At 53.0% G+C, this 20,000-nt stretch overlaps 1 protein-coding gene across 1 annotated transcript in view; it reads right to left on the bottom strand.

Moving 5' to 3' along the window:
• LOC139250566 (sulfotransferase 1 family member D1-like) overlaps positions 1-20,000 on the bottom strand; it is a 49,552-nt gene that overhangs the window by 20,705 nt on the left and 8,847 nt on the right. The window contains exons 3-4 of the mRNA XM_070872957.1: positions 19,682-19,779; positions 16,247-16,373 (exon numbers count right to left, since the gene is read on the bottom strand). Of these exons, the coding sequence (XP_070729058.1) occupies positions 16,247-16,373; positions 19,682-19,779 (225 nt within the window). The remainder of the gene's footprint in view (positions 1-16,246; positions 16,374-19,681; positions 19,780-20,000) is intronic.

Genomic DNA, 20,000 nt, shown 5'->3' with positions numbered 1-20,000 from the left:
TGGGACAGTGCAGAGGGAGCTTTACTCTGTATCTAACCCCCTGTACCTGCCCTGGGAGTGTTTGATGGGACAGTGTAGGGGGAGCTTTACTCTGTATCTTACACGTGCTGTACATGTCCTGGGAGTATTTGATGGGACAGTGTAGAGGGAGCTTTACTCTGTATCTAACCCCCAGTACCTGCCCTGGGAGAGTTTGATGGGACAGTTTAGAGGGAGCTTTACTCTGTATCTAACCCCGTGCTGTACCTGCCCTGGGAGAGTTTGATGGGACAGTGCAGAGGGAGCTTTACTCTGTATCTAACCCCGTGCTGTACCTGCCCTGGGAGTGTTTGATGGGACAGTGTAGAGGGAGCTATACTCTGCATCTAACCCCGTGCTGTACCTGCCCTGGGAGTGTTTGATGGGGCAGTGTAGAGGGAGCTTTACTCTGTATCTAACCCGTGCTGTACCTGCCCTGGGAGTGTTTGATGGGACAGTGTAGAGGGAGCTTTATTCTGCATCTAACCCCATGCTGTACCTGCCCTGGCAGTGTTTGATGGGACAGTGTAGAGGGAGCTTTATTCTGTATCTAACCCCATGCTGTACCTGCCCTGGGAGTGTTTGATGGGGCAGTGTAGAGGGAGCTTTACTCTGTATCTAAACCCGTGCTGTACCTGCCCTGGGAGTGTTTGATGGGGACAGTGCAGAGGGAGCTTTACTCTGCATCTAACCCCATTCTGTACCTGCCCTGGGAGTGTTTGATGGGACAGTGTAGAGGGAGCTTTACTCTGTATCTAACCCCATGCTGTACCTGCCCTGGGAGTGTTTGATGGGACATTGTAGAGGGAGCTTTACTCTGTATCTAACCCCGTGCTGTACCTGCCCTGGGAGTGTTTGATGGGACAGTGTAGAGGAAGCTTTACTCTGTATCTAACCCCCTGTACCTGCCCTGGGAGTGTTTGATGGGACAGTGTAGAGGGAGCTTTACTCTGCATCTAACTCCCTGTACCTGCCCTGGGGGTGTTTGATGGGACAGTGTAGAGGGAGCTTTACTCTGTATCTAACCCCGTGTACCTGCCCTGGGAGTGTTTGATGGGACAGTGTAGAGGGAGCTTTACTCTGTATCTAACCCCGTGCTGTACCTGCCCTGGGAGTGTTGATGGGACAGTGTAGAGGGAGCTTTACTCTGTATCTAACCCCGTGCTGTACCTGCCCTGGGAGTGTTTGATGGGACAATGTAGAGGGAGCTTTACTCTGTATCTAACCCCGTGCTGTACCTGCCCTGGGAGTGTTTGGTGGGACAGTGTAGAGGGAGCTTTACTCTGTATCTAACCCCCTGTACCTGCCCTGGGTGTGTGTGATGGCACAGTGTAGAGGGAGCTTTACTCTGTATCTAACCCCGTGCTGTACCTGCCCTGGGAGAGTTTGATGGGACAGTGCAGAGGGAGCTTTACTCTGTATCTAACCCCGTGTTGTACCTGCCCTGGGAGTGTTTGATGGGACAGTGTAGAGGGAGCTTTACTCTGTATCTAACCCCATGCTGTACCTGCCCTGGGAGTGTTTGATGGTACAGTGTAGAGGGAGCTTTACTCTATATCGAACCCCTGTACCTGCCCTGGGAGTGTTTGATGGGACAGTGTAGAGGGAGCTTTACTCTGTATCTAACCCCCTGTACCTGCCCTGGGAGTGTTTGATGGGACAGTGTAGAGGGAGCTTTACTCTGTATGTAACCCGTGCTGTACCTGCCCTGGGAGTGTTTGATGGGACAGTGTAGAGGGAGCTTTACTCTGTATCTAACCCCCTGTACCTGCCCTGGGAGTGTTTGATGGGACAGTGTAGGGGGAGCTTTACTTTGTATCTAACACGTGCTGTACCTGTCCTGGGAGTATTTGATGGGACAGTGTAGAGGGAGCTTTACTCTGTATCTAACCACCTGTACCTGCCCTGGGAGTGTTTGATGGGACAGTGAAGAGGGAGCTTTACTCTGTATCTAACCCCGTGCTGTACCTGCCCTGGGAGTGTTTGATGGGACAGTGTCGAGGGAGCTTTACTCTGTATCTAACCCCATGCTGTACCTGCCCTGGGAGTGTTTGATGGGACAGTGTAGAGGGAGCTTTACTCTGTATCTAACCCCGTGCTGTACCTGCCCTGGGAGTGTTTGATGGGACAGTGTAGAGGAAGCTTTACTCTGTATCTAACCCCCTGTACCTGCCCTGGGAGTGTTTGATGGGACAGTGTAGAGGGAGCTTTATTCTGTATCTAACCCCATGCTGTACCTGCCCTGGGAGTGTTTGATGGGGCAGTGTAGAGGGAGTTTTACTCTGTATCTAATCCATGCTGTACCTGCCCTGGGAGTGTTTGTTGGGACAGTGCAGAGGGAGCTTTACTCTGTATCTAACCCCCTGTACCTGCCCTGGGAGTGTTTGATGGGACAGTGTAGGGGGAGCTTTACTCTGTATCTAACACGTGCTGTACCTGTCCTGGGAGTATTTGATGGGACAGTGTAGAGGGAGCTTTACTCTGTATCTAACCCCCAGTACCTGCCCTGGGAGAGTTTGATGGGACAGTGTCGAGGGAGCTTTATTCTGTATCTAACCCCGTGCTGTACCTGCCCTGGGAGAGTTTGATGGGACAGTGCAGAGGGAGCTTTACTCTGTATCTAACCCCCTATACCTGCCCTGGGAGTGTTTGATGGGACATTGTAGAGGGAGCTTTACTCTGTATTTAACCCCATGCTGTACCTGCCCTGGGAGTGTTTGATGGGACAGTGTAGAGGGAGCTTTACTCTGTATCTAATCCCGTGCTGTACCTGCCCTGGGAGTGTTTGATGGGACAGTGTAGAGGAAGCTTTACTCTGTATCTAATCCCGTGCTGTACCTGCCCTGGGAGTGTTTGATGGGACAGTGTAGAGGAAGCTTTACTCTGTATCTCACCCCCTGTACCTGCCCTGGGAGTGTTTGATGGGACAGTGTAGAGGGAGCTTTACTCTGTATCTAACTCCCTGTACCTGCCCTGGGGGTGTTTGATGGGACAGTGTAGAGGGAGCTTTACTCTGTATCTAACCCCGTGTACCTGCCCTGGGAGTGTTTGATGGGACAGTGTAGAGGGAGCTTTACTCTGTATCTAACCCCGTGCTGTACCTGCCCTGGGAGTGTTGATGGGACAGTGTGGAGGGAGCTTTACTCTGTATCTAACCCATGCTGTACCTGCCCTAGGAGTGTTTGATGGGACAATGTAGAGGGAGCTTTGCTCTGTATCTAACCCCGTGCTGTACCTGCCCTGGGAGTGTTTGGTGGGACAGTGTAGGGGGAGATTTACTCTGTATCTAACCCCCTGTACCTGCCCTGGGTGTGTGTGATGGCACAGTGTAGAGGGAGCTTTGCTCTGTATGTAACCCCGTGCTGTACCTGCCCTAGGAGTGTTTGATGGGACAATGTAGAGGGAGCTTTGCTCTGTATCTAACCCCGTGCTGTACCTGCCCTGGGAGTGTGTGATGGCACAGTGTAGAGGGAGCTTTACTCTGTATCTAACCCCGTGCTGTACCTGCATTGGGAGTGTTTGATGCGCCAGTGTAGAGGGAGCTTTACTCTGTATCTAACCCTGTGCTGTACCTGCCCTGGGAGAGTTTGATGGGACAGTGCAGAGGGAGCTTTACTCTATATCTAACCCCGTGTTGTACCTGCCCTGGGAGTGTTTGATGGGACAGTGTAGAGGGAGCTTTACTCTGTATCCAACCCGTGCTGTACCTGCCCTGGGAGTGTTTGATGGGACAGTGTAAAGGGAGCTTTACTCTGTATTTAACCCCCTGTACCTGCCCTGGGAGTGTTTGATGGGACAGTGTAGAGGGAGCTTTACTCTGTATCTAACCCCCTGTACCTGCCCTGCGAGTGTTTGATGGGACAGTGCAGAGGGTGATTTACTCTATATCTAACCCCTGTACCTGCCCTGGGAGTGTTTGATGGGACAGTGTAGAGGGAGCTTTACTCTGTATCTAACCCCCTGTACCTGCCCTGGGAGTGTTTGATGGGACAGTGTAGAGGGAGCTTTACTCTGTATCTAACCCGTGCTGTACCTGCCCTGGGAGTGTTTGATGGGACAGTGTAGAGGGAGCTTTACTCTGTATCTAACCCGCTGTACCTGCCCTGGGAGTGTTTGATGGGACAGTGTAGGGGGAGCTTTACTTTGTATCTAACACGTGCTGCACCTGTCCTGGGAGTGTTTGATGGGACAGTGTAGAGGGAGCTTTACTCTGTATCTAACCCCCTGTACCTGCCCTGGGAGTGTTTGATGGGAAAGTGTAGAGGGAGCTTTACTCTGTATCTAAACCCGTGCTGTACCTGCCCTGGGAGTGTTTGATGGGGACAGTGTAGAGGGAGCTTTACTCTGTATCTAACCCCATGCTGTACCTGCCCTGGGAGTGTTTGATGGGACAGTGTAGAGGGAGCTTTACTCTGTATCTAACCCCATGCTGTACCTACCCTGGGAGTGTTTGATGGGGACAGTGTAGAGGGAGCTTTACTCTGTCTCTAACCCCATGCTGTACCTGCCCTGGGAGTGTTTGATGGGACAGTGTAGAGGGAGCTTTACTCTGTATCTAACCCCATGCTGTACCTGCCCTGGGAGTGTTTGATGGGGACAGTGTAGAGGGAGCTTTACTCTGTATCTAACCCCGTGCTGTACCTGCCCTGGGAGTGTTTGATGGGGACAGTGTAGAGGGAGCTTTACTCTGTATCTAACCCCATGCTGTACCTGCCCTGGGAGTGTTTGATGGGACAGTGTAGAGGGAGCTTTACTCTGTATCTAACCCCATGCTGTACCTACCCTGGGAGTGTTTGATGGGGACAGTGTAGAGGGAGCTTTACTCTGTATCTAACCCCATGCTGTACCTGCCCTGGGAGTGTTTGATGGGACAGTGTAGAGGGAGCTTTACTCTGTATCTCACCCCATGCTGTACCTGCCCTGGGAGTGTTTGATGGGGACAGTGTAGAGGGAGCTTTACTCTGTATCTAACCCCGTGCTGTACCTGCCCTGGGAGTGTTTGATGGGACAGTGTAGAGGGAGCTTTACTCTGTATCTAACCCCCTGTACCTGCCCTGGGAGTGTGTGATGGGACAGTGTAGAGGGAGCTTTACTCTGTATCTAACCCCCTGTACCTGCCCTGGGAGTGTTTGATGGGACAGTGTAGAGGGAGCTTTACTCTGCATCTAACCCCGTGCTGTACCTGCCCTGGGAGTGTTTGATGGGACAGTGTAGAGGGAGCTTTACTCTGTATCGAACCCCGTGCTGTAACTGCCCTGGGAGTGTTTGATGGGACAGTGTAGAGGGAGCTTTACTCTGTATCTAACCCCCTGTACCTGCCCTGGGAGTGTTTGATGGGACAGTGCAGAGGGAGCTTTACTCTGTATCTAACCCCCTGTACCTGCCCTGCGAGTGTTTGATGGGACAGTGTAGAGGGAGCTTTACTCTATATCTAACCCCTGTACCTGCCCGGGGAGTGTTTGATGGGACAGTGTAGAGGGAGCTTTACTCTGTATCTAACCCCCTGCACCTGCCCTGGGAGTATTTGATGGGACAGTGTAGAGGGAGTTTTACTCTGTATCTAATCCATGCTGTACCTGCCCTGGGAGTGTTTGTTGGGACAGTGCAGAGGGAGCTTTACTCTGTATCTAACCCCCTGTACCTGCCCTGGGAGTGTTTGATGGGACAGTGTAGGGGGAGCTTTACTCTGTATCTAACACGTGCTGTACCTGTCCTGGGAGTATTTGATGGGACAGTGTAGAGGGAGCTTTACTCTGTATCTAACCCCCAGTACCTGCCCTGGGAGAGTTTGATGGGACAGTGTCGAGGGAGCTTTATTCTGTATCTAACCCCGTGCTGTACCTGCCCTGGGAGGGTTTGATGGGACAGTGCAGAGGGAGCTTTACTCTGTATCTAACCCCCTATACCTGCCCTGGGAGTGTTTGATGGGACATTGTAGAGGGAGCTTTACTCTGTATTTAACCCCATGCTGTACCTGCCCTGGGAGTGTTTGATGGGACAGTGTAGAGGGAGCTTTACTCTGTATCTAATCCCGTGCTGTACCTGCCCTGGGAGTGTTTGATGGGACAGTGTAGAGGAAGCTTTACTCTGTATCTCACCCCCTGTACCTGCCCTGGGAGTGTTTGATGGGACAGTGTAGAGGGAGCTTTACTCTGTATCTAACTCCCTGTACCTGCCCTGGGGGTGTTTGATGGGACAGTGTAGAGGGAGCTTTACTCTGTATCTAACCCCGTGTACCTGCCCTGGGAGTGTTTGATGGGACAGTGTAGAGGGAGCTTTACTCTGTATCTAACCCCGTGCTGTACCTGCCCTGGGAGTGTTGATGGGACAGTGTAGAGGGAGCTTTACTCTGTATCTAACCCATGCTGTACCTGCCCTAGGAGTGTTTGATGGGACAATGTAGAGGGAGCTTTGCTCTGTATCTAACCCCGTGCTGTACCTGCCCTGTGAGTGTTTGGTGGGACAGTGTAGAGGGAGATTTACTCTGTATCTAACCCCCTGTACCTGCCCTGGGTGTGTGTGATGGCACAGTGTAGAGGGAGCTTTGCTCTGTACCTAACCCCGTGCTGTACCTGCCCTAGGAGTGTTTGATGGGACAATGTAGAGGGAGCTTTGCTCTGTATCTAACCCCGTGCTGTACCTGCCCTGGGAGTGTTTGGTGGGACAGTGTAGAGGGAGCTTTACTCTGTATCTAACCCCGTGCTGTACCTGCCCTGGGAGTGTGTGATGGCACAGTGTAGAGGGAGCTTTACTCTGTTTCTAACCCCGTGCTGTACCTGCATTGGGAGTGTTTGATGCGCCAGTGTAGAGGGAGCTTTACTCTGTATCTAACCCTGTGCTGTACCTGCCCTGGGAGAGTTTGATGGGACAGTGCAGAGGGAGCTTTACTCTATATCTAACCCCGTGTTGTACCTGCCCTGGGAGTGTTTGATGGGACAGTGTAGAGGGAGCTTTACTCTGTATCCAACCCGTGCTGTACCTGCCCTGGGAGTGTTTGATGGGACAGTGTAGAGGGAGCTTTACTCTGTATTTAACCCCCTGTACCTGCCATGGGAGTATTTGATGGGACAGTGTAGAGGGAGCTTTACTCTGTATCTAACCCCCTGTACCTGCCCTGCGAGTGTTTGATGGGACAGTGTAGAGGGAGATTTACTCTATATCTAACCCCTGTACCTGCCCTGGGAGTGTTTGATGGGACAGTGTAGAGGGAGCTTTACTCTGTATCTAACCCCCTGTACCTGCCCTGGGAGTGTTTGATGGGACAGTGTAGAGGGAGCTTTACTCTGTATCTAACCCGTGCTGTACCTGCCCTGGGAGTGTTTGATGGGACAGTGTAGAGGGAGCTTTACTCTGTATCTAACCCCGTGTACCTGCCCTGGGAGTGTTTGATGGGACAGTGTAGAGGGAGCTTTACTCTGTATCTAACCCCGTGCTGTACCTGCCCTGGGAGTGTTGATGGGACAGTGTAGAGGGAGCTTTACTCTGTATCTAACCCATGCTGTACCTGCCCTAGGAGTGTTTGATGGGACAATGTGGAGGGAGCTTTGCTCTGTATCTAACCCCGTGCTATACCTGCCCTGGGAGTGTTTGGTGGGACAGTGTAGAGGGAGATTTACTCTGTATCTAACCCCCTGTACCTGCCCTGGGTGTGTGTGATGGCACAGTGTAGAGGGAGCTTTGCTCTGTACCTAACCCCGTGCTGTACCTGCCCTAGGAGTGTTTGATGGGACAATGTAGAGGGAGCTTTGCTCTGTATCTAACCCCGTGCTGTACCTGCCCTGGGAGTGTTTGGTGGGACAGTGTAGAGGGAGCTTTACTCTGTATCTAACCCCGTGCTGTACCTGCCCTGGGAGTGTGTGATGGCACAGTGTAGAGGGAGCTTTACTCTGTTTCTAACCCCGTGCTGTACCTGCATTGGGAGTGTTTGATGCGCCAGTGTAGAGGGAGCTTTACTCTGTATCTAACCCTGTGCTGTACCTGCCCTGGGAGAGTTTGATGGGACAGTGCAGAGGGAGCTTTACTCTATATCTAACCCCGTGTTGTACCTGCCCTGGGAGTGTTTGATGGGACAGTGTAGAGGGAGCTTTACTCTGTATCCAACCCGTGCTGTACCTGCCCTGGGAGTGTTTGATGGGACAGTGTAGAGGGAGCTTTACTCTGTATTTAACCCCCTGTACCTGCCATGGGAGTATTTGATGGGACAGTGTAGAGGGAGCTTTACTCTGTATCTAACCCCCTGTACCTGCCCTGCGAGTGTTTGATGGGACAGTGTAGAGGGAGATTTACTCTATATCTAACCCCTGTACCTGCCCTGGGAGTGTTTGATGGGACAGTGTAGAGGGAGCTTTACTCTGTATCTAACCCCCCTGTACCTGCCCTGGGAGTGTTTGATGGGACAGTGTAGAGGGAGCTTTACTCTGTATCTAACCCGTGCTGTACCTGCCCTGGGAGTGTTTGATGGGACAGTGTAGAGGGAGCTTTACTCTGTATCTAACCCCCTGTACCTGCCCTGGGAGTGTTTGATGGGACAGTGTAGGGGGAGCTTTAGTTTGTATCTAACACGTGCTGTACCTGTCCTGGGAGTATTTGATGGGACAGTGTAGAGGGAGCTTTACTCTGTATCTAACCCCCTGTACCTGCCCTGGGAGTGTTTGATGGGAAAGTGTAGAGGGAGCTTTACTCTGTATCTAACCCCATGCTGTACCTGCCCTGGGAGTGTTTGATGGGACAGTGTAGAGGGAGCTTTACTCTGTATCTAACCCCATGCTGTACCTACCCTGGGAGTGTTTGATGGGACAGTGTAGAGGGAGCTTTATTCTGTATCTAACCCCATGCTGTACCTGCCCTGGGAGTGTTTGATGGGACAGTGTAGAGGGAGCTTTACTCTGTATCTAACCCCATGCTGTACCTGCCCTGGGAGTGTTTGATGGGGACAGTGTAGAGGGAGCTTTACTCTGTATCTAACCCCGTGCTGTACCTGCCCTGGGAGTGTTTGATGGGACAGTGTAGAGGGAGCTTTACTCTGTATCTAACCCCATGCTGTACCTGCCCTGGAAGTGTTTGATGGGACAGTGTAGAGGGAGCTTTACTCTGCATCTAACCCCGTGCTGTACCTGCCCTGGGAGTGTTTGATGGGACAGTGTAGTGGAAGCTTTACTCTGTATCTAACCCCCTGTACCTGCCCTGGGAGAGTTTGATGGGACAGTGCAGAGGGAGCTTTACTCTGTATGTAACCCCATGCTGCACCTGCCCTGGGAGTGTTTGATGGGACAGTGTAGAGGGAGCTTTACTCTGTATCGAACCCCATGCTGTACCTGCCCTGGGAGTGTTTGATGGGGCAGTGTAGAAGGAGCTTTACACTGTATCTAACCCGTGCTGTACCTGCCCTGGGAGTGTTTGATGGGACAGTGTAGACGGAGCTTTACTCTGTATCTAAACCCGTGCTGTACCTGCCCTGGGAGTGTTTGATGGGGCAGTGTAGAGGGAGCTTTACTCTGTATCTAAACCCGTGCTGTACCTGCCCTGGGAGTGTTTGATGGGGACAGTGTAGAGGGAGCTTTACTCTGTATCTAACCCCATGCTGTAGCTGCCCTGGGAGTGTTTGATGGGACAGTGTAGAGGGAGCTTTACTCTGTATCTAACCCCATGCTGTACCTACTCTGGGAGTGTTTGATGGGGACAGTGTAGAGGGAGCTTTACTCTGTATCTAACCCCATGCTGTACCTGCCCTGGGAGTGTTTGATGGGACAGTGTAGAGGGAGCTTTACTCTGTATCTAACCCCATGCTGTACCTGCCCTGGGAGTGTTTGATGGGGACAGTGTAGAGGGAGCTTTACTCTGTATCTAACCCCGTGCTGTACCTGCCCTGGGAGTGTTTGATGGGACAGTGTAGAGGGAGCTTTACTCTGTATCTAACCCCATGCTGTACCTGCCCTGGAAGTGTTTGATGGGACAGTGTAGAGGGAGCTTTACTCTGCATCTAACCCCGTGCTGTACCTGCCCTGGGAGTGTTTGATGGGACAGTGTAGAGGAAGCTTTTCTCTGTATCTAACCCCCTGTACCTGCCCTGGGAGTGTTTGATGGGACAGTGTAGAGGGAGCTTTACTCTGTATCTAACCCCGTGCTGTACCTGCCCTGGGAGTGTTTGATGGGACAGTGTAGACGGAGCTTTCCTCTGTATCTAACCCCATGCTGTACCTGCCCTGGAAGTGTTTGATGGGACAGTGTAGAGGGAGCTTTACTCTGCATCTAACCCCGTGCTGTACCTGCCCTGGGAGTGTTTGATGGGACAGTGTCGAGGAAGCTTTACTCTGTATCTAACCCCCTGTACCTGCCCTGGGAGTGTTTGATGGGACAGTGTAGAGGGAGCTTTACTCTGTATCTAACTCCCTGTACCTGCCCTGGGAGTATTTGATGGGACAGTGTAGAGGAAGCTTTACTCTGTATCTAACCCCCTGTACCTGCCCTGGGAGTGTTTGATGCGACAGTGTAGAGGGAGCTTTACTCTGTATCTAACCCCGTGCTGTACCTGCCCTAGGAGTGTTTGATGGGAAAATGTAGAGGGAGCTTTGCTCTGTATCTAACCCCCTGCTGTACCTGCCCTGGGAGTGTTTGATGGGACAGTGCAGAGGGAGCTTTACTCTGGATCTAACCCCCTGTACCTGCCCTGGGAGTGTGTGATGGGACAGTGTAGAGGGAGCTTTACTCTGTATCCAACCCCCTGTACCTGCCCTGGGAGTGTTTGATGGGACAGTGTAGGGGGAGCTTTACTCTGTATCTAACACGTGCTGTACCTGTCCTGGGAGTATTTGATGGGACAGTGTAGAGGGAGCTTTACTCTGTATCTAACCCCCAGTACCTGCCCTGGGAGAGTTTGATGGGACAGTGTCGAGGGAGCTTTATTCTGTATCTAACCCCGTGCTGTACCTGCCCTGGGAGAGTTTGATGGGACAGTGCAGAGGGAGCTTTACTCTGTATCTAACCCCCTATACCTGCCCTGGGAGTGTTTGATGGGACATTGTGGAGGGAGCTTTACTCTGTATTTAACCCCATGCTGTACCTGCACTGGGAGTGTTTGATGGGACAGTGTAGAGGGAGCTTTACTCTGTATCTAATCCCGTGCTGTACCTGCCCTGGGAGTGTTTGATGGGACAGTGTAGAGGAAGCTTTACTCTGTATCTCACCCCCTGTACCTGCCCTGGGAGTGTTTGATGGGACAGTGTAGAGGGAGCTTTACTCTGTATCTAACCCCCTGTACCTGCCCTGGGGGTGTTTGATGGGACAGTGTAGAGGGAGCTTTACTCTGTATCTAACCCCGTGTACCTGCCCTGGGAGTGTTTGATGGAACAGTGTAGAGGGAGCTTTACTCTGTATCTAACCCCCTGTACCTGCCCTGGGAGAGTGTGATGGGACAATGTAGAGGGAGCTTTGCTCTGTATCTAACCCGTGCTGTACCTGCCCTGGGAGTGTTTGATGGGACAGTGTAGAGGGAGCTTTACTCTGTATCTAACCCCATGCTGTACCTGCCCTGGGAGTGTTTGATGGGACAGTGTAGAGGGAGCTTTACTCTGTATCCAACCCGTGCTGTACCTGCCCTGGGAGTGTTTGATGGGACAGTGTAGAGGGAGCTTTACTCTGTATTTAACCCCCTGTACCTGCCATGGGAGTATTTGATGGGACAGTGTAGAGGGAGCTTTACTCTGTATCTAACCCCCTGTACCTGCCCTGCGAGTGTTTGATGGGACAGTGTAGAGGGAGATTTACTCTATATCTAACCCCTGTACCTGCCCTGGGAGTGTTTGATGGGACAGTGTAGAGGGAGCTTTACTCTGTATCTAACCCCCTGTACCTGCCCTGGGAGTGTTTGATGGGACAGTGTAGAGGGAGCTTTACTCTGTATCTAACCCGTGCTGTACCTGCCCTGGGAGTGTTTGATGGGACAGTGTAGAGGGAGCTTTACTCTGTATCTAACCCCCTGTACCTGCCCTGGGAGTGTTTGATGGGACAGTGTAGGGGGAGCTTTACTTTGTATCTAACACGTGCTGTACCTGTCCTGGGAGTATTTGATGGGACAGTGTAGAGGGAGCTTTACTCTGTATCTAACCCCCTGTACCTGCCCTGGGAGTGTTTGATGGGAAAGTGTAGAGGGAGCTTTACTCTGTATCTAAACCCGTGCTGTACCTGCCCTGGGAGTGTTTGATGGGGACAGTGTAGAGGGAGCTTTACTCTGTATCTAACCCCATGCTGTACCTGCCCTGGGAGTGTTTGATGGGACATTGTGGAGGGAGCTTTACTCTGTATTTAACCCCATGCTGTACCTGCCCTGGGAGTGTTTGATGGGACAGTGTAGAGGGAGCTTTACTCTGTATCTAATCCCGTGCTGTACCTGCCCTGGGAGTGTTTGATGGGACAGTGTAGAGGAAGCTTTACTCTGTATCTCACCCCCTGTACCTGCCCTGGGAGTGTTTGATGGGACAGTGTAGAGGGAGCTTTACTCTGTATCTAACCCCCTGTACCTGCCCTGGGGGTGTTTGATGGGACAGTGTAGAGGGAGCTTTACTCTGTATCTAACCCCGTGTACCTGCCCTGGGAGTGTTTGATGGAACAGTGTAGAGGGAGCTTTACTCTGTATCTAACCCCCTGTACCTGCCCTGGGAGAGTGTGATGGGACAATGTAGAGGGAGCTTTGCTCTGTATCTAACCCGTGCTGTACCTGCCCTGGGAGTGTTTGATGGGACAGTGTAGAGGGAGCTTTACTCTGTATCTAACCCCATGCTGTACCTGCCCTGGGAGTGTTTGATGGGACAGTGTAGAGGGAGCTTTACTCTGTATCCAACCCGTGCTGTACCTGCCCTGGGAGTGTTTGATGGGACAGTGTAGAGGGAGCTTTACTCTGTATTTAACCCCCTGTACCTGCCATGGGAGTATTTGATGGGACAGTGTAGAGGGAGCTTTACTCTGTATCTAACCCCCTGTACCTGCCCTGCGAGTGTTTGATGGGACAGTGTAGAGGGAGATTTACTCTATATCTAACCCCTGTACCTGCCCTGGGAGTGTTTGATGGGACAGTGTAGAGGGAGCTTTACTCTGTATCTAACCCCCTGTACCTGCCCTGGGAGTGTTTGATGGGACAGTGTAGAGGGAGCTTTACTCTGTATCTAACCCGTGCTGTACCTGCCCTGGGAGTGTTTGATGGGACAGTGTAGAGGGAGCTTTACTCTGTATCTAACCCCCTGTACCTGCCCTGGGAGTGTTTGATGGGACAGTGTAGGGGGAGCTTTACTTTGTATCTAACACGTGCTGTACCTGTCCTGGGAGTATTTGATGGGACAGTGTAGAGGGAGCTTTACTCTGTATCTAACCCCCTGTACCTGCCCTGGGAGTGTTTGATGGGAAAGTGTAGAGGGAGCTTTACTCTGTATCTAAACCCGTGCTGTACCTGCCCTGGGAGTGTTTGATGGGGACAGTGTAGAGGGAGCTTTACTCTGTATCTAACCCCATGCTGTACCTGCCCTGGGAGTGTTTGATGGGACAGTGTAGAGGGAGCTTTACTCTGTATCTAACCCCATGCTGTACCTACCCTGGGAGTGTTTGATGGGACAGTGTAGAGGGAGCTTTATTCTGTATCTAACCCCATGCTGTACCTGCCCTGGGAGTGTTTGATGGGACAGTGTAGAGGGAGCTTTACTCTGTATCTAACCCCATGCTGTACCTGCCCTGGGAGTGTTTGATGGGGACAGTGTAGAGGGAGCTTTACTCTGTATCTAACCCCGTGCTGTACCTGCCCTGGGAGTGTTTGATGGGACAGTGTAGAGGGAGCTTTACTCTGTATCTAACCCCCTGTACCTGCCCTGGGAGTGTTTGATGGGACAGTGTGGAGGGAGCTTTACTCTGCATCTAACCCCGTGCTGTACCTGCCCTGGGAGTGTTTGATGGGACAGTGTAGTGGAAGCTTTACTCTGTATCTAACCCCCTGTACCTGCCCTGGGAGAGTTTGATGGGACAGTGCAGAGGGAGCTTTATTCTGTATGTAACCCCATGCTGCACCTGCCCTGGGAGTGTTTGATGGGACAGTGTAGAGGGAGCTTTACTCTGTATCGAACCCCATGCTGTACCTGCCCTGGGAGTGTTTGATGGGGCAGTGTAGAAGGAGCTTTACACTGTATCTAACCCGTGCTGTACCTGCCCTGGGAGTGTTTGATGGGACAGTGTAGACGGAGCTTTACTCTGTATCTAAACCCGTGCTGTACCTGCCCTGGGAGTGTTTGATGGGGCAGTGTAGAGGGAGCTTTACTCTGTATCTAAACCCGTGCTGTACCTGCCCTGGGAGTGTTTGATGGGGACAGTGTAGAGGGAGCTTTACTCTGTATCTAACCCCATGCTGTACCTGCCCTGGGAGTGTTTGATGGGACAGTGTAGAGGGAGCTTTACTCTGTATCTAACCCCATGCTGTACCTACTCTGGGAGTGTTTGATGGGACAGTGTAGAGGGAGCTTTACTCTGTATCTAACCCCATGCTGTACCTGCCCTGGGAGTGTTTGATGGGGACAGTGTCGAGGGAGCTTTACTCTGTATCTAACCCCGTGCTGTACCTGCCCTGGGAGTGTTTGATGGGACAGTGTAGAGGGAGCTTTACTCTGTATCTAACCCCATGCTGTACCTGCCCTGGAAGTGTTTGATGGGACAGTGTAGAGGGAGCTTTACTCTGCATCTAACCCCGTGCTGTACCTGCCCTGGGAGTGTTTGATGGGACAGTGTAGAGGAAGCTTTACTCTGTATCTAACCCCCTGTACCTGCCCTGGGAGTGTTTGATGGGACAGTGTAGAGGGAGCTTTACTCTGTATCTAACTCCCTGTACCTGCCCTGGGAGTATTTGATGGGACAGTGTAGAGGAAGCTTTACTCTGTATCTAACCCCCTGTACCTGCCCTGGGAGTGTTTGATGCGACAGTGTAGAGGGAGCTTTACTCTGTATCTAACTCCCTGTACCTGCCCTGGGAGTGTTTGATGGGACAGTGTAGAGGGAGCTTTACTCTGTATCTAACCCCGTGCTGTACCTGCCCTAGGAGTGTTTGATGGGAAAATGTAGAGGGAGCTTTGCTCTGTATCTAACCCCGTGCTGTACCTGCCCTGGGAGTGTTTGATGGGACAGTGTAGAGGGAGCTTTACTCTGTATCTAACCCCCTGTACCTGCCCTGGGAGTGTTTGATGGGACAGTGTAGAGGGAGATTTACTCTGTATCGAACCCCCTGTACCTGCCCTGGGAGTGTTTGATGGGACAGTGTAGAGGGAGCTTTACTCTGGATCTAACCCCCTGTACCTGCCCTGGGAGTGTGTGATGGGACAGTGTAGAGGGAGCTTTACTCTGTATCTAACCCCGTGTTGTACCTGCCCTGGGAGTGTTTGATGGGACAGTGTAGAGGGAGCTTTACTCTGTATCTAACCCCCAGTACCTGCCCTGGGAGAGTTTGATGGGACAGTGTCGAGGGAGCTTTATTCTGTATCTAACCCCGTGCTGTACCTGCCCTGGGAGAGTTTGATGGGACAGTGCAGAGGGAGCTTTACTCTGTATCTAACCCCCTATACCTGCCCTGGGAGTGTTTGATGGGACATTGTGGAGGGAGCTTTACTCTGTATTTAACCCCATGCTGTACCTGCCCTGGGAGTGTTTGATGGGACAGTGTAGAGGGAGCTTTACTCTGTATCTAATCCCGTGCTGTACCTGCCCTGGGAGTGTTTGATGGGACAGTGTAGAGGAAGCTTTACTCTGTATCTCACCCCCTGTACCTGCCCTGGGAGTGTTTGATGGGACAGTGTAGAGGGAGCTTTACTCTGTATCTAACCCCCTGTACCTGCCCTGGGAGTGTTTGATGGGACAGTGTAGAGGGAGCTTTACTCTGTATCTAACCCCCTGTACCTGCCCTGGGAGTGTTTGATGGGACAGTGTAGAGGGAGCTTTACTCTGTATCTAACCCCCTGTACCTGCCCTGGGAGTGTTTGATGGGACAGTGTAGAGGGAGCTTTACTCTGTATCTAACCCCGTGCTGTTCCTGCCCTGGGAGTGTTTGATGGGACAGTGTAGAGGGAGCTTTACTCTGTATCTAACCCCCTGTACCTGCTCTGGGAGTGTTTGATGGGACAGTGTAGAGGGAGCTTTACTCTGTATCTAACCCCCTGTACCTGCCCTGGGAGTGTTTGATGAGCGGTTGTGATTGGAGGCTGAAACTCACCTTGTCCATTGACAAATTTTTGTAAAAATTGGAGCCAGGTTCCAGCTTCTGGTAACGCATAATTCATGCGATGAAAATGAAAATATGAAACCAGATTATCTTTGCTATTACGAGCCAGCACGATCATCTGGAAACCACAAACACACGTCTATGATAAAGTCTTCTCTATCCACATTGACGGGGGACTGAGGGAGGGAGGGAGTCCCACACAGTTTGGAGACTGAGGGAGGGGAGGGAGACCCACACAGTTTGGAGACTGAGGGAGGGAGTCCCACACAGTTTGGAGACTGAGGGAGGGAGTCCCACACAGTTTGGAGACTGAGGGAGGGAGGGAGACCCACACAGTTTGGAGACTGAGGGAGGGAGGGAGACCCACACAGTTTGGAGACTGAGGGAGGGAGACCCACACAGTTTGGAGACTGAGGGAGGGAGGGAGACCCACACAGTTTGGAGACTGAGGGAGGGGAGGGAGTCCCACACAGTTTGGAGACTGAGGGAGGGAGACCCACACAGTTTGGAGACTGAGGGAGGGAGGGAGACCCACACAGTTTGGAGACTGAGGGAGGGAGTCCCACACAGTTTGGAGACTGAGGGAGGGAGTCCCACACAGTTTGGAGACTGAGGGAGGGGAGGGAGACCCACACAGTTCGGAGACTGAGGGAGGAAGACCCACACAGTTTGGAGACTGAGGGAGGGGAGTGAGACCCACACAGTTTGGAGACTGAGGGAGGGGAGGGAGACCCACACAGTTCGGAGACTGAGGGAGGAAGACCCACACAGTTTGGAGACTGAGGGAGGGGAGGGAGTCCCACACAGTTCGGAGACTGAGGGAGGAAGACCCACACAGTTTGGAGACTGAGGGAGGGGAGTGAGACCCACACAGTTTGGAGACTGAGGGAGGGGAGGGAGACCCACACAGTTTGGAGACTGAGGGAGGGGAGGGAGACCCACACAGTTTGGAGACTGAGGGAGGGGAGGGAGACCCACACAGTTTGGAGACTGAGGGAGGGGAGGGAGACCCACACAGTTTGGAGACTGAGGGAGGGAGACCCACACAGTTTGGAGACTGAGGGAGGGAGACCCACACAGTTTGGAGACTGAGGGAGGGAGACCCACACAGTTTGGAGACTGAGGGAGAGGAGGGAGTCCCACACAGTTTGGAGACTGAGGGAGGGAGACCCACAGAGTTTGGAGACTGAGGGAGGGAGACCCACACAGTTTGGAGACTGAGGGAGAGGAGGGAGTCCCACACAGTTTGGAGACTGAGGGAGGGGAGGGAGACCCACACAGTTTGGAGACTGAGGGAGGGGAGTGAGACCCACACAGTTTGGAGACTGAGGGAGGGGAGGGAGTCCCACACAGTTTGGAGACTGAGGGAGGGGAGGGAGACCCACACAGTTTGGAGACTGAGGGAGGGGAGTGAGACCAACACAGTTTGGAGACTGAGGGAGGGGAGTGAGACCCACACAGTTTGGAGACTGAGGGAGGGGAGGGAGTCCCACACAGTTTGGAGACTGAGGGAGGGGAGTGAGACCCACACAGTTTGGAGACTGAGGGAGGGGAGGGAGTCCCACACAGTTTGGAGACTGAGGGAGGGAGTCCCACACAATTTGGAGACTGAGGGAGGGGAGGGAGACCCACACAGTTTGGAGACTGAGGGAGGGAGTCCCACACAATTTGGAGACTGAGGGAGGGAGTCCCACACAGTTTGGAGACTGAGGGAGGTGAGGGAGACCAAACACAGTTTGGAGACTGAGGGAGGGAGTCCCACACAGTTTGGAGACTGAGGGAGGGAGACCCACACAGTTTGGAGACTGAGGGAGGGAGACCCACACAATTTGGAGACTGAGGGAGGTGAGGGAGACCAAACACAGTTTGGAGACTGAGGGAGGGAGTCCCACACAGTTTGGAGACTGAGGGAGGGAGACCCACACAGTTTGAAGACTGAGGGAAGGAGACCCACACAGTTTGGAGACTGAGGGAGGGAGACCCACACAATTTGGAGACTGAAGGAGGGGAGGGAGACCCACACAGTTTGGAGACTGAGGGAGGGAGACCCACACAGTTTGGAGACTGAGGGAGGGAGGGAGACCCACACAGTTTGGAGACTGAGGGAGGGAGTCCCACACAGTTTGGAGACTGAGGGAGGGGAGGGAGACCCACACAGTTTGGAGACTGAGGGAGGGGAGGGAGACCCACACAGTTTGGAGACTGAGGGAGGGGAGGGAGACCCACACAGTTTGGAGACTGAGGGAGGGGAGGGAGACCCACACAGTTTGGAGAGTGAGGGAGGGAGGGAGTCCCACACAGTTTGGAGACTGAGGGAGGGGAGGGAGACCCACACAGTTTGGAGAGTGAGGGAGGGAGGGAGTCCCACACAGTTTGGAGACTGAGGGAGGGAGACCCACACAGTTTGGAGAGTGAGGGAGGGAGACCCACACAGTTTGGAGACTGAGGGAGGGAGTGAGATCCACACAGTTTGGAGACTGAGGGAGTGAGACCCACACAGTTTGGAGACTGAGGGAGGGAGGGAGTCCCACACAGTTTGGAGACTGAGGGAGGGGAGGGAGACCCACACAGTTTGGAGAGTGAGGGAGGGAGGGAGTCCCACACAGTTTGGAGAGTGAGGGAGGGAGGGAGTCCCACACAGTTTGGAGACTGAGGGAGGGAAACCCACACAGTTTGGAGAGTGAGGGAGGGAGACCCACACAGTTTGGAGACTGAGGGAGGGAGTGAGACCCACACAGTTTGGAGACTGAGGGAGTGAGACCCACACAGTTTGGAGACTGAGGGAGGGGAGGGAGACCCACACAGTTTGGAGACTGAGGGAGGGAGACCCACACAGTTTGGAGACTGAGGGAGGGGAGGGAGACCCACACAGTTTGGAGACTGAGGGAGGGGAGGGAGACCCACACAGTTTGGAGACTGAGGGAGGGGAGTGAGTCCCACACAGTTTGGAGACTGAGGGAGGGAGTCCCACACAGTTTGGAGACTGAGGGAGGGGAGGGAGTCCCACACAGTTTGGAGACTGAGGGAGGGGAGTGAGACCCACACAGTTTGGAGACTGAGGGAGGGGAGGGAGACCCACACAGTTTGGAGACTGATGGAGGGGAGAGAGTCCCACACAGTTTGGAGACTGAGGGAGGGGAGGGAGACCCACACAGTTTGGAGACTGAGGGAGGGGAGGGAGACCCACACAGTTTGGAGACTGAGGGAGGGGAGGGAGTCCCACACAGTTTGGAGACTGAGGGAGGGGAGGGAGTCCCACACAGTTTGGAGACTGAGGGAGGGGCGTGAGACCCACACAGTTTGGAGACTGAGGGAGGGGAGGGAGTCCCACACAGTTTGGAGACTGAGGGAGGGAGTCCCACACAGTTTGGAGACTGAGGGAGGGGCGTGGAGAGTTGCAGAATCTGAGTGTCACTGGTTCCATACCTTACAGTCCTTCTCCCAGAAGGATTTGGGGACGAGCTGGATGGGGAGATGAGTTTTAATGAACCTGGGCGATGGCATTTTCTCAATCATTTCCACACCTGAAACCAGAGTGAGAATGGATCAGTTCCCAGCATTCTCGGCTTCTGTCAGCACTGCTTATCCTCTGCAATTACTCAGCTCCACATTGTACATCTGATAGCACGTCCGAGTCTCCCCAGGGTACAGGTCCCCGGGGCACTGACTCTCCCCGGGGTACAGGTCCCCGGGGTACAGGTCCCCGGGGCACTGACTCTCCCCGGGGTACAGGTCCCCGGGGCAC

Source organism: Pristiophorus japonicus, unplaced genomic scaffold (genome assembly GCF_044704955.1).
Source record: "Pristiophorus japonicus isolate sPriJap1 unplaced genomic scaffold, sPriJap1.hap1 HAP1_SCAFFOLD_391, whole genome shotgun sequence".
Lineage (NCBI taxonomy): Eukaryota > Metazoa > Chordata > Chondrichthyes > Pristiophoridae > Pristiophorus > Pristiophorus japonicus.
Note: the sequence above shows the minus strand (reverse complement) of the source record. Positions and strands in the feature narration are given on the sequence as shown.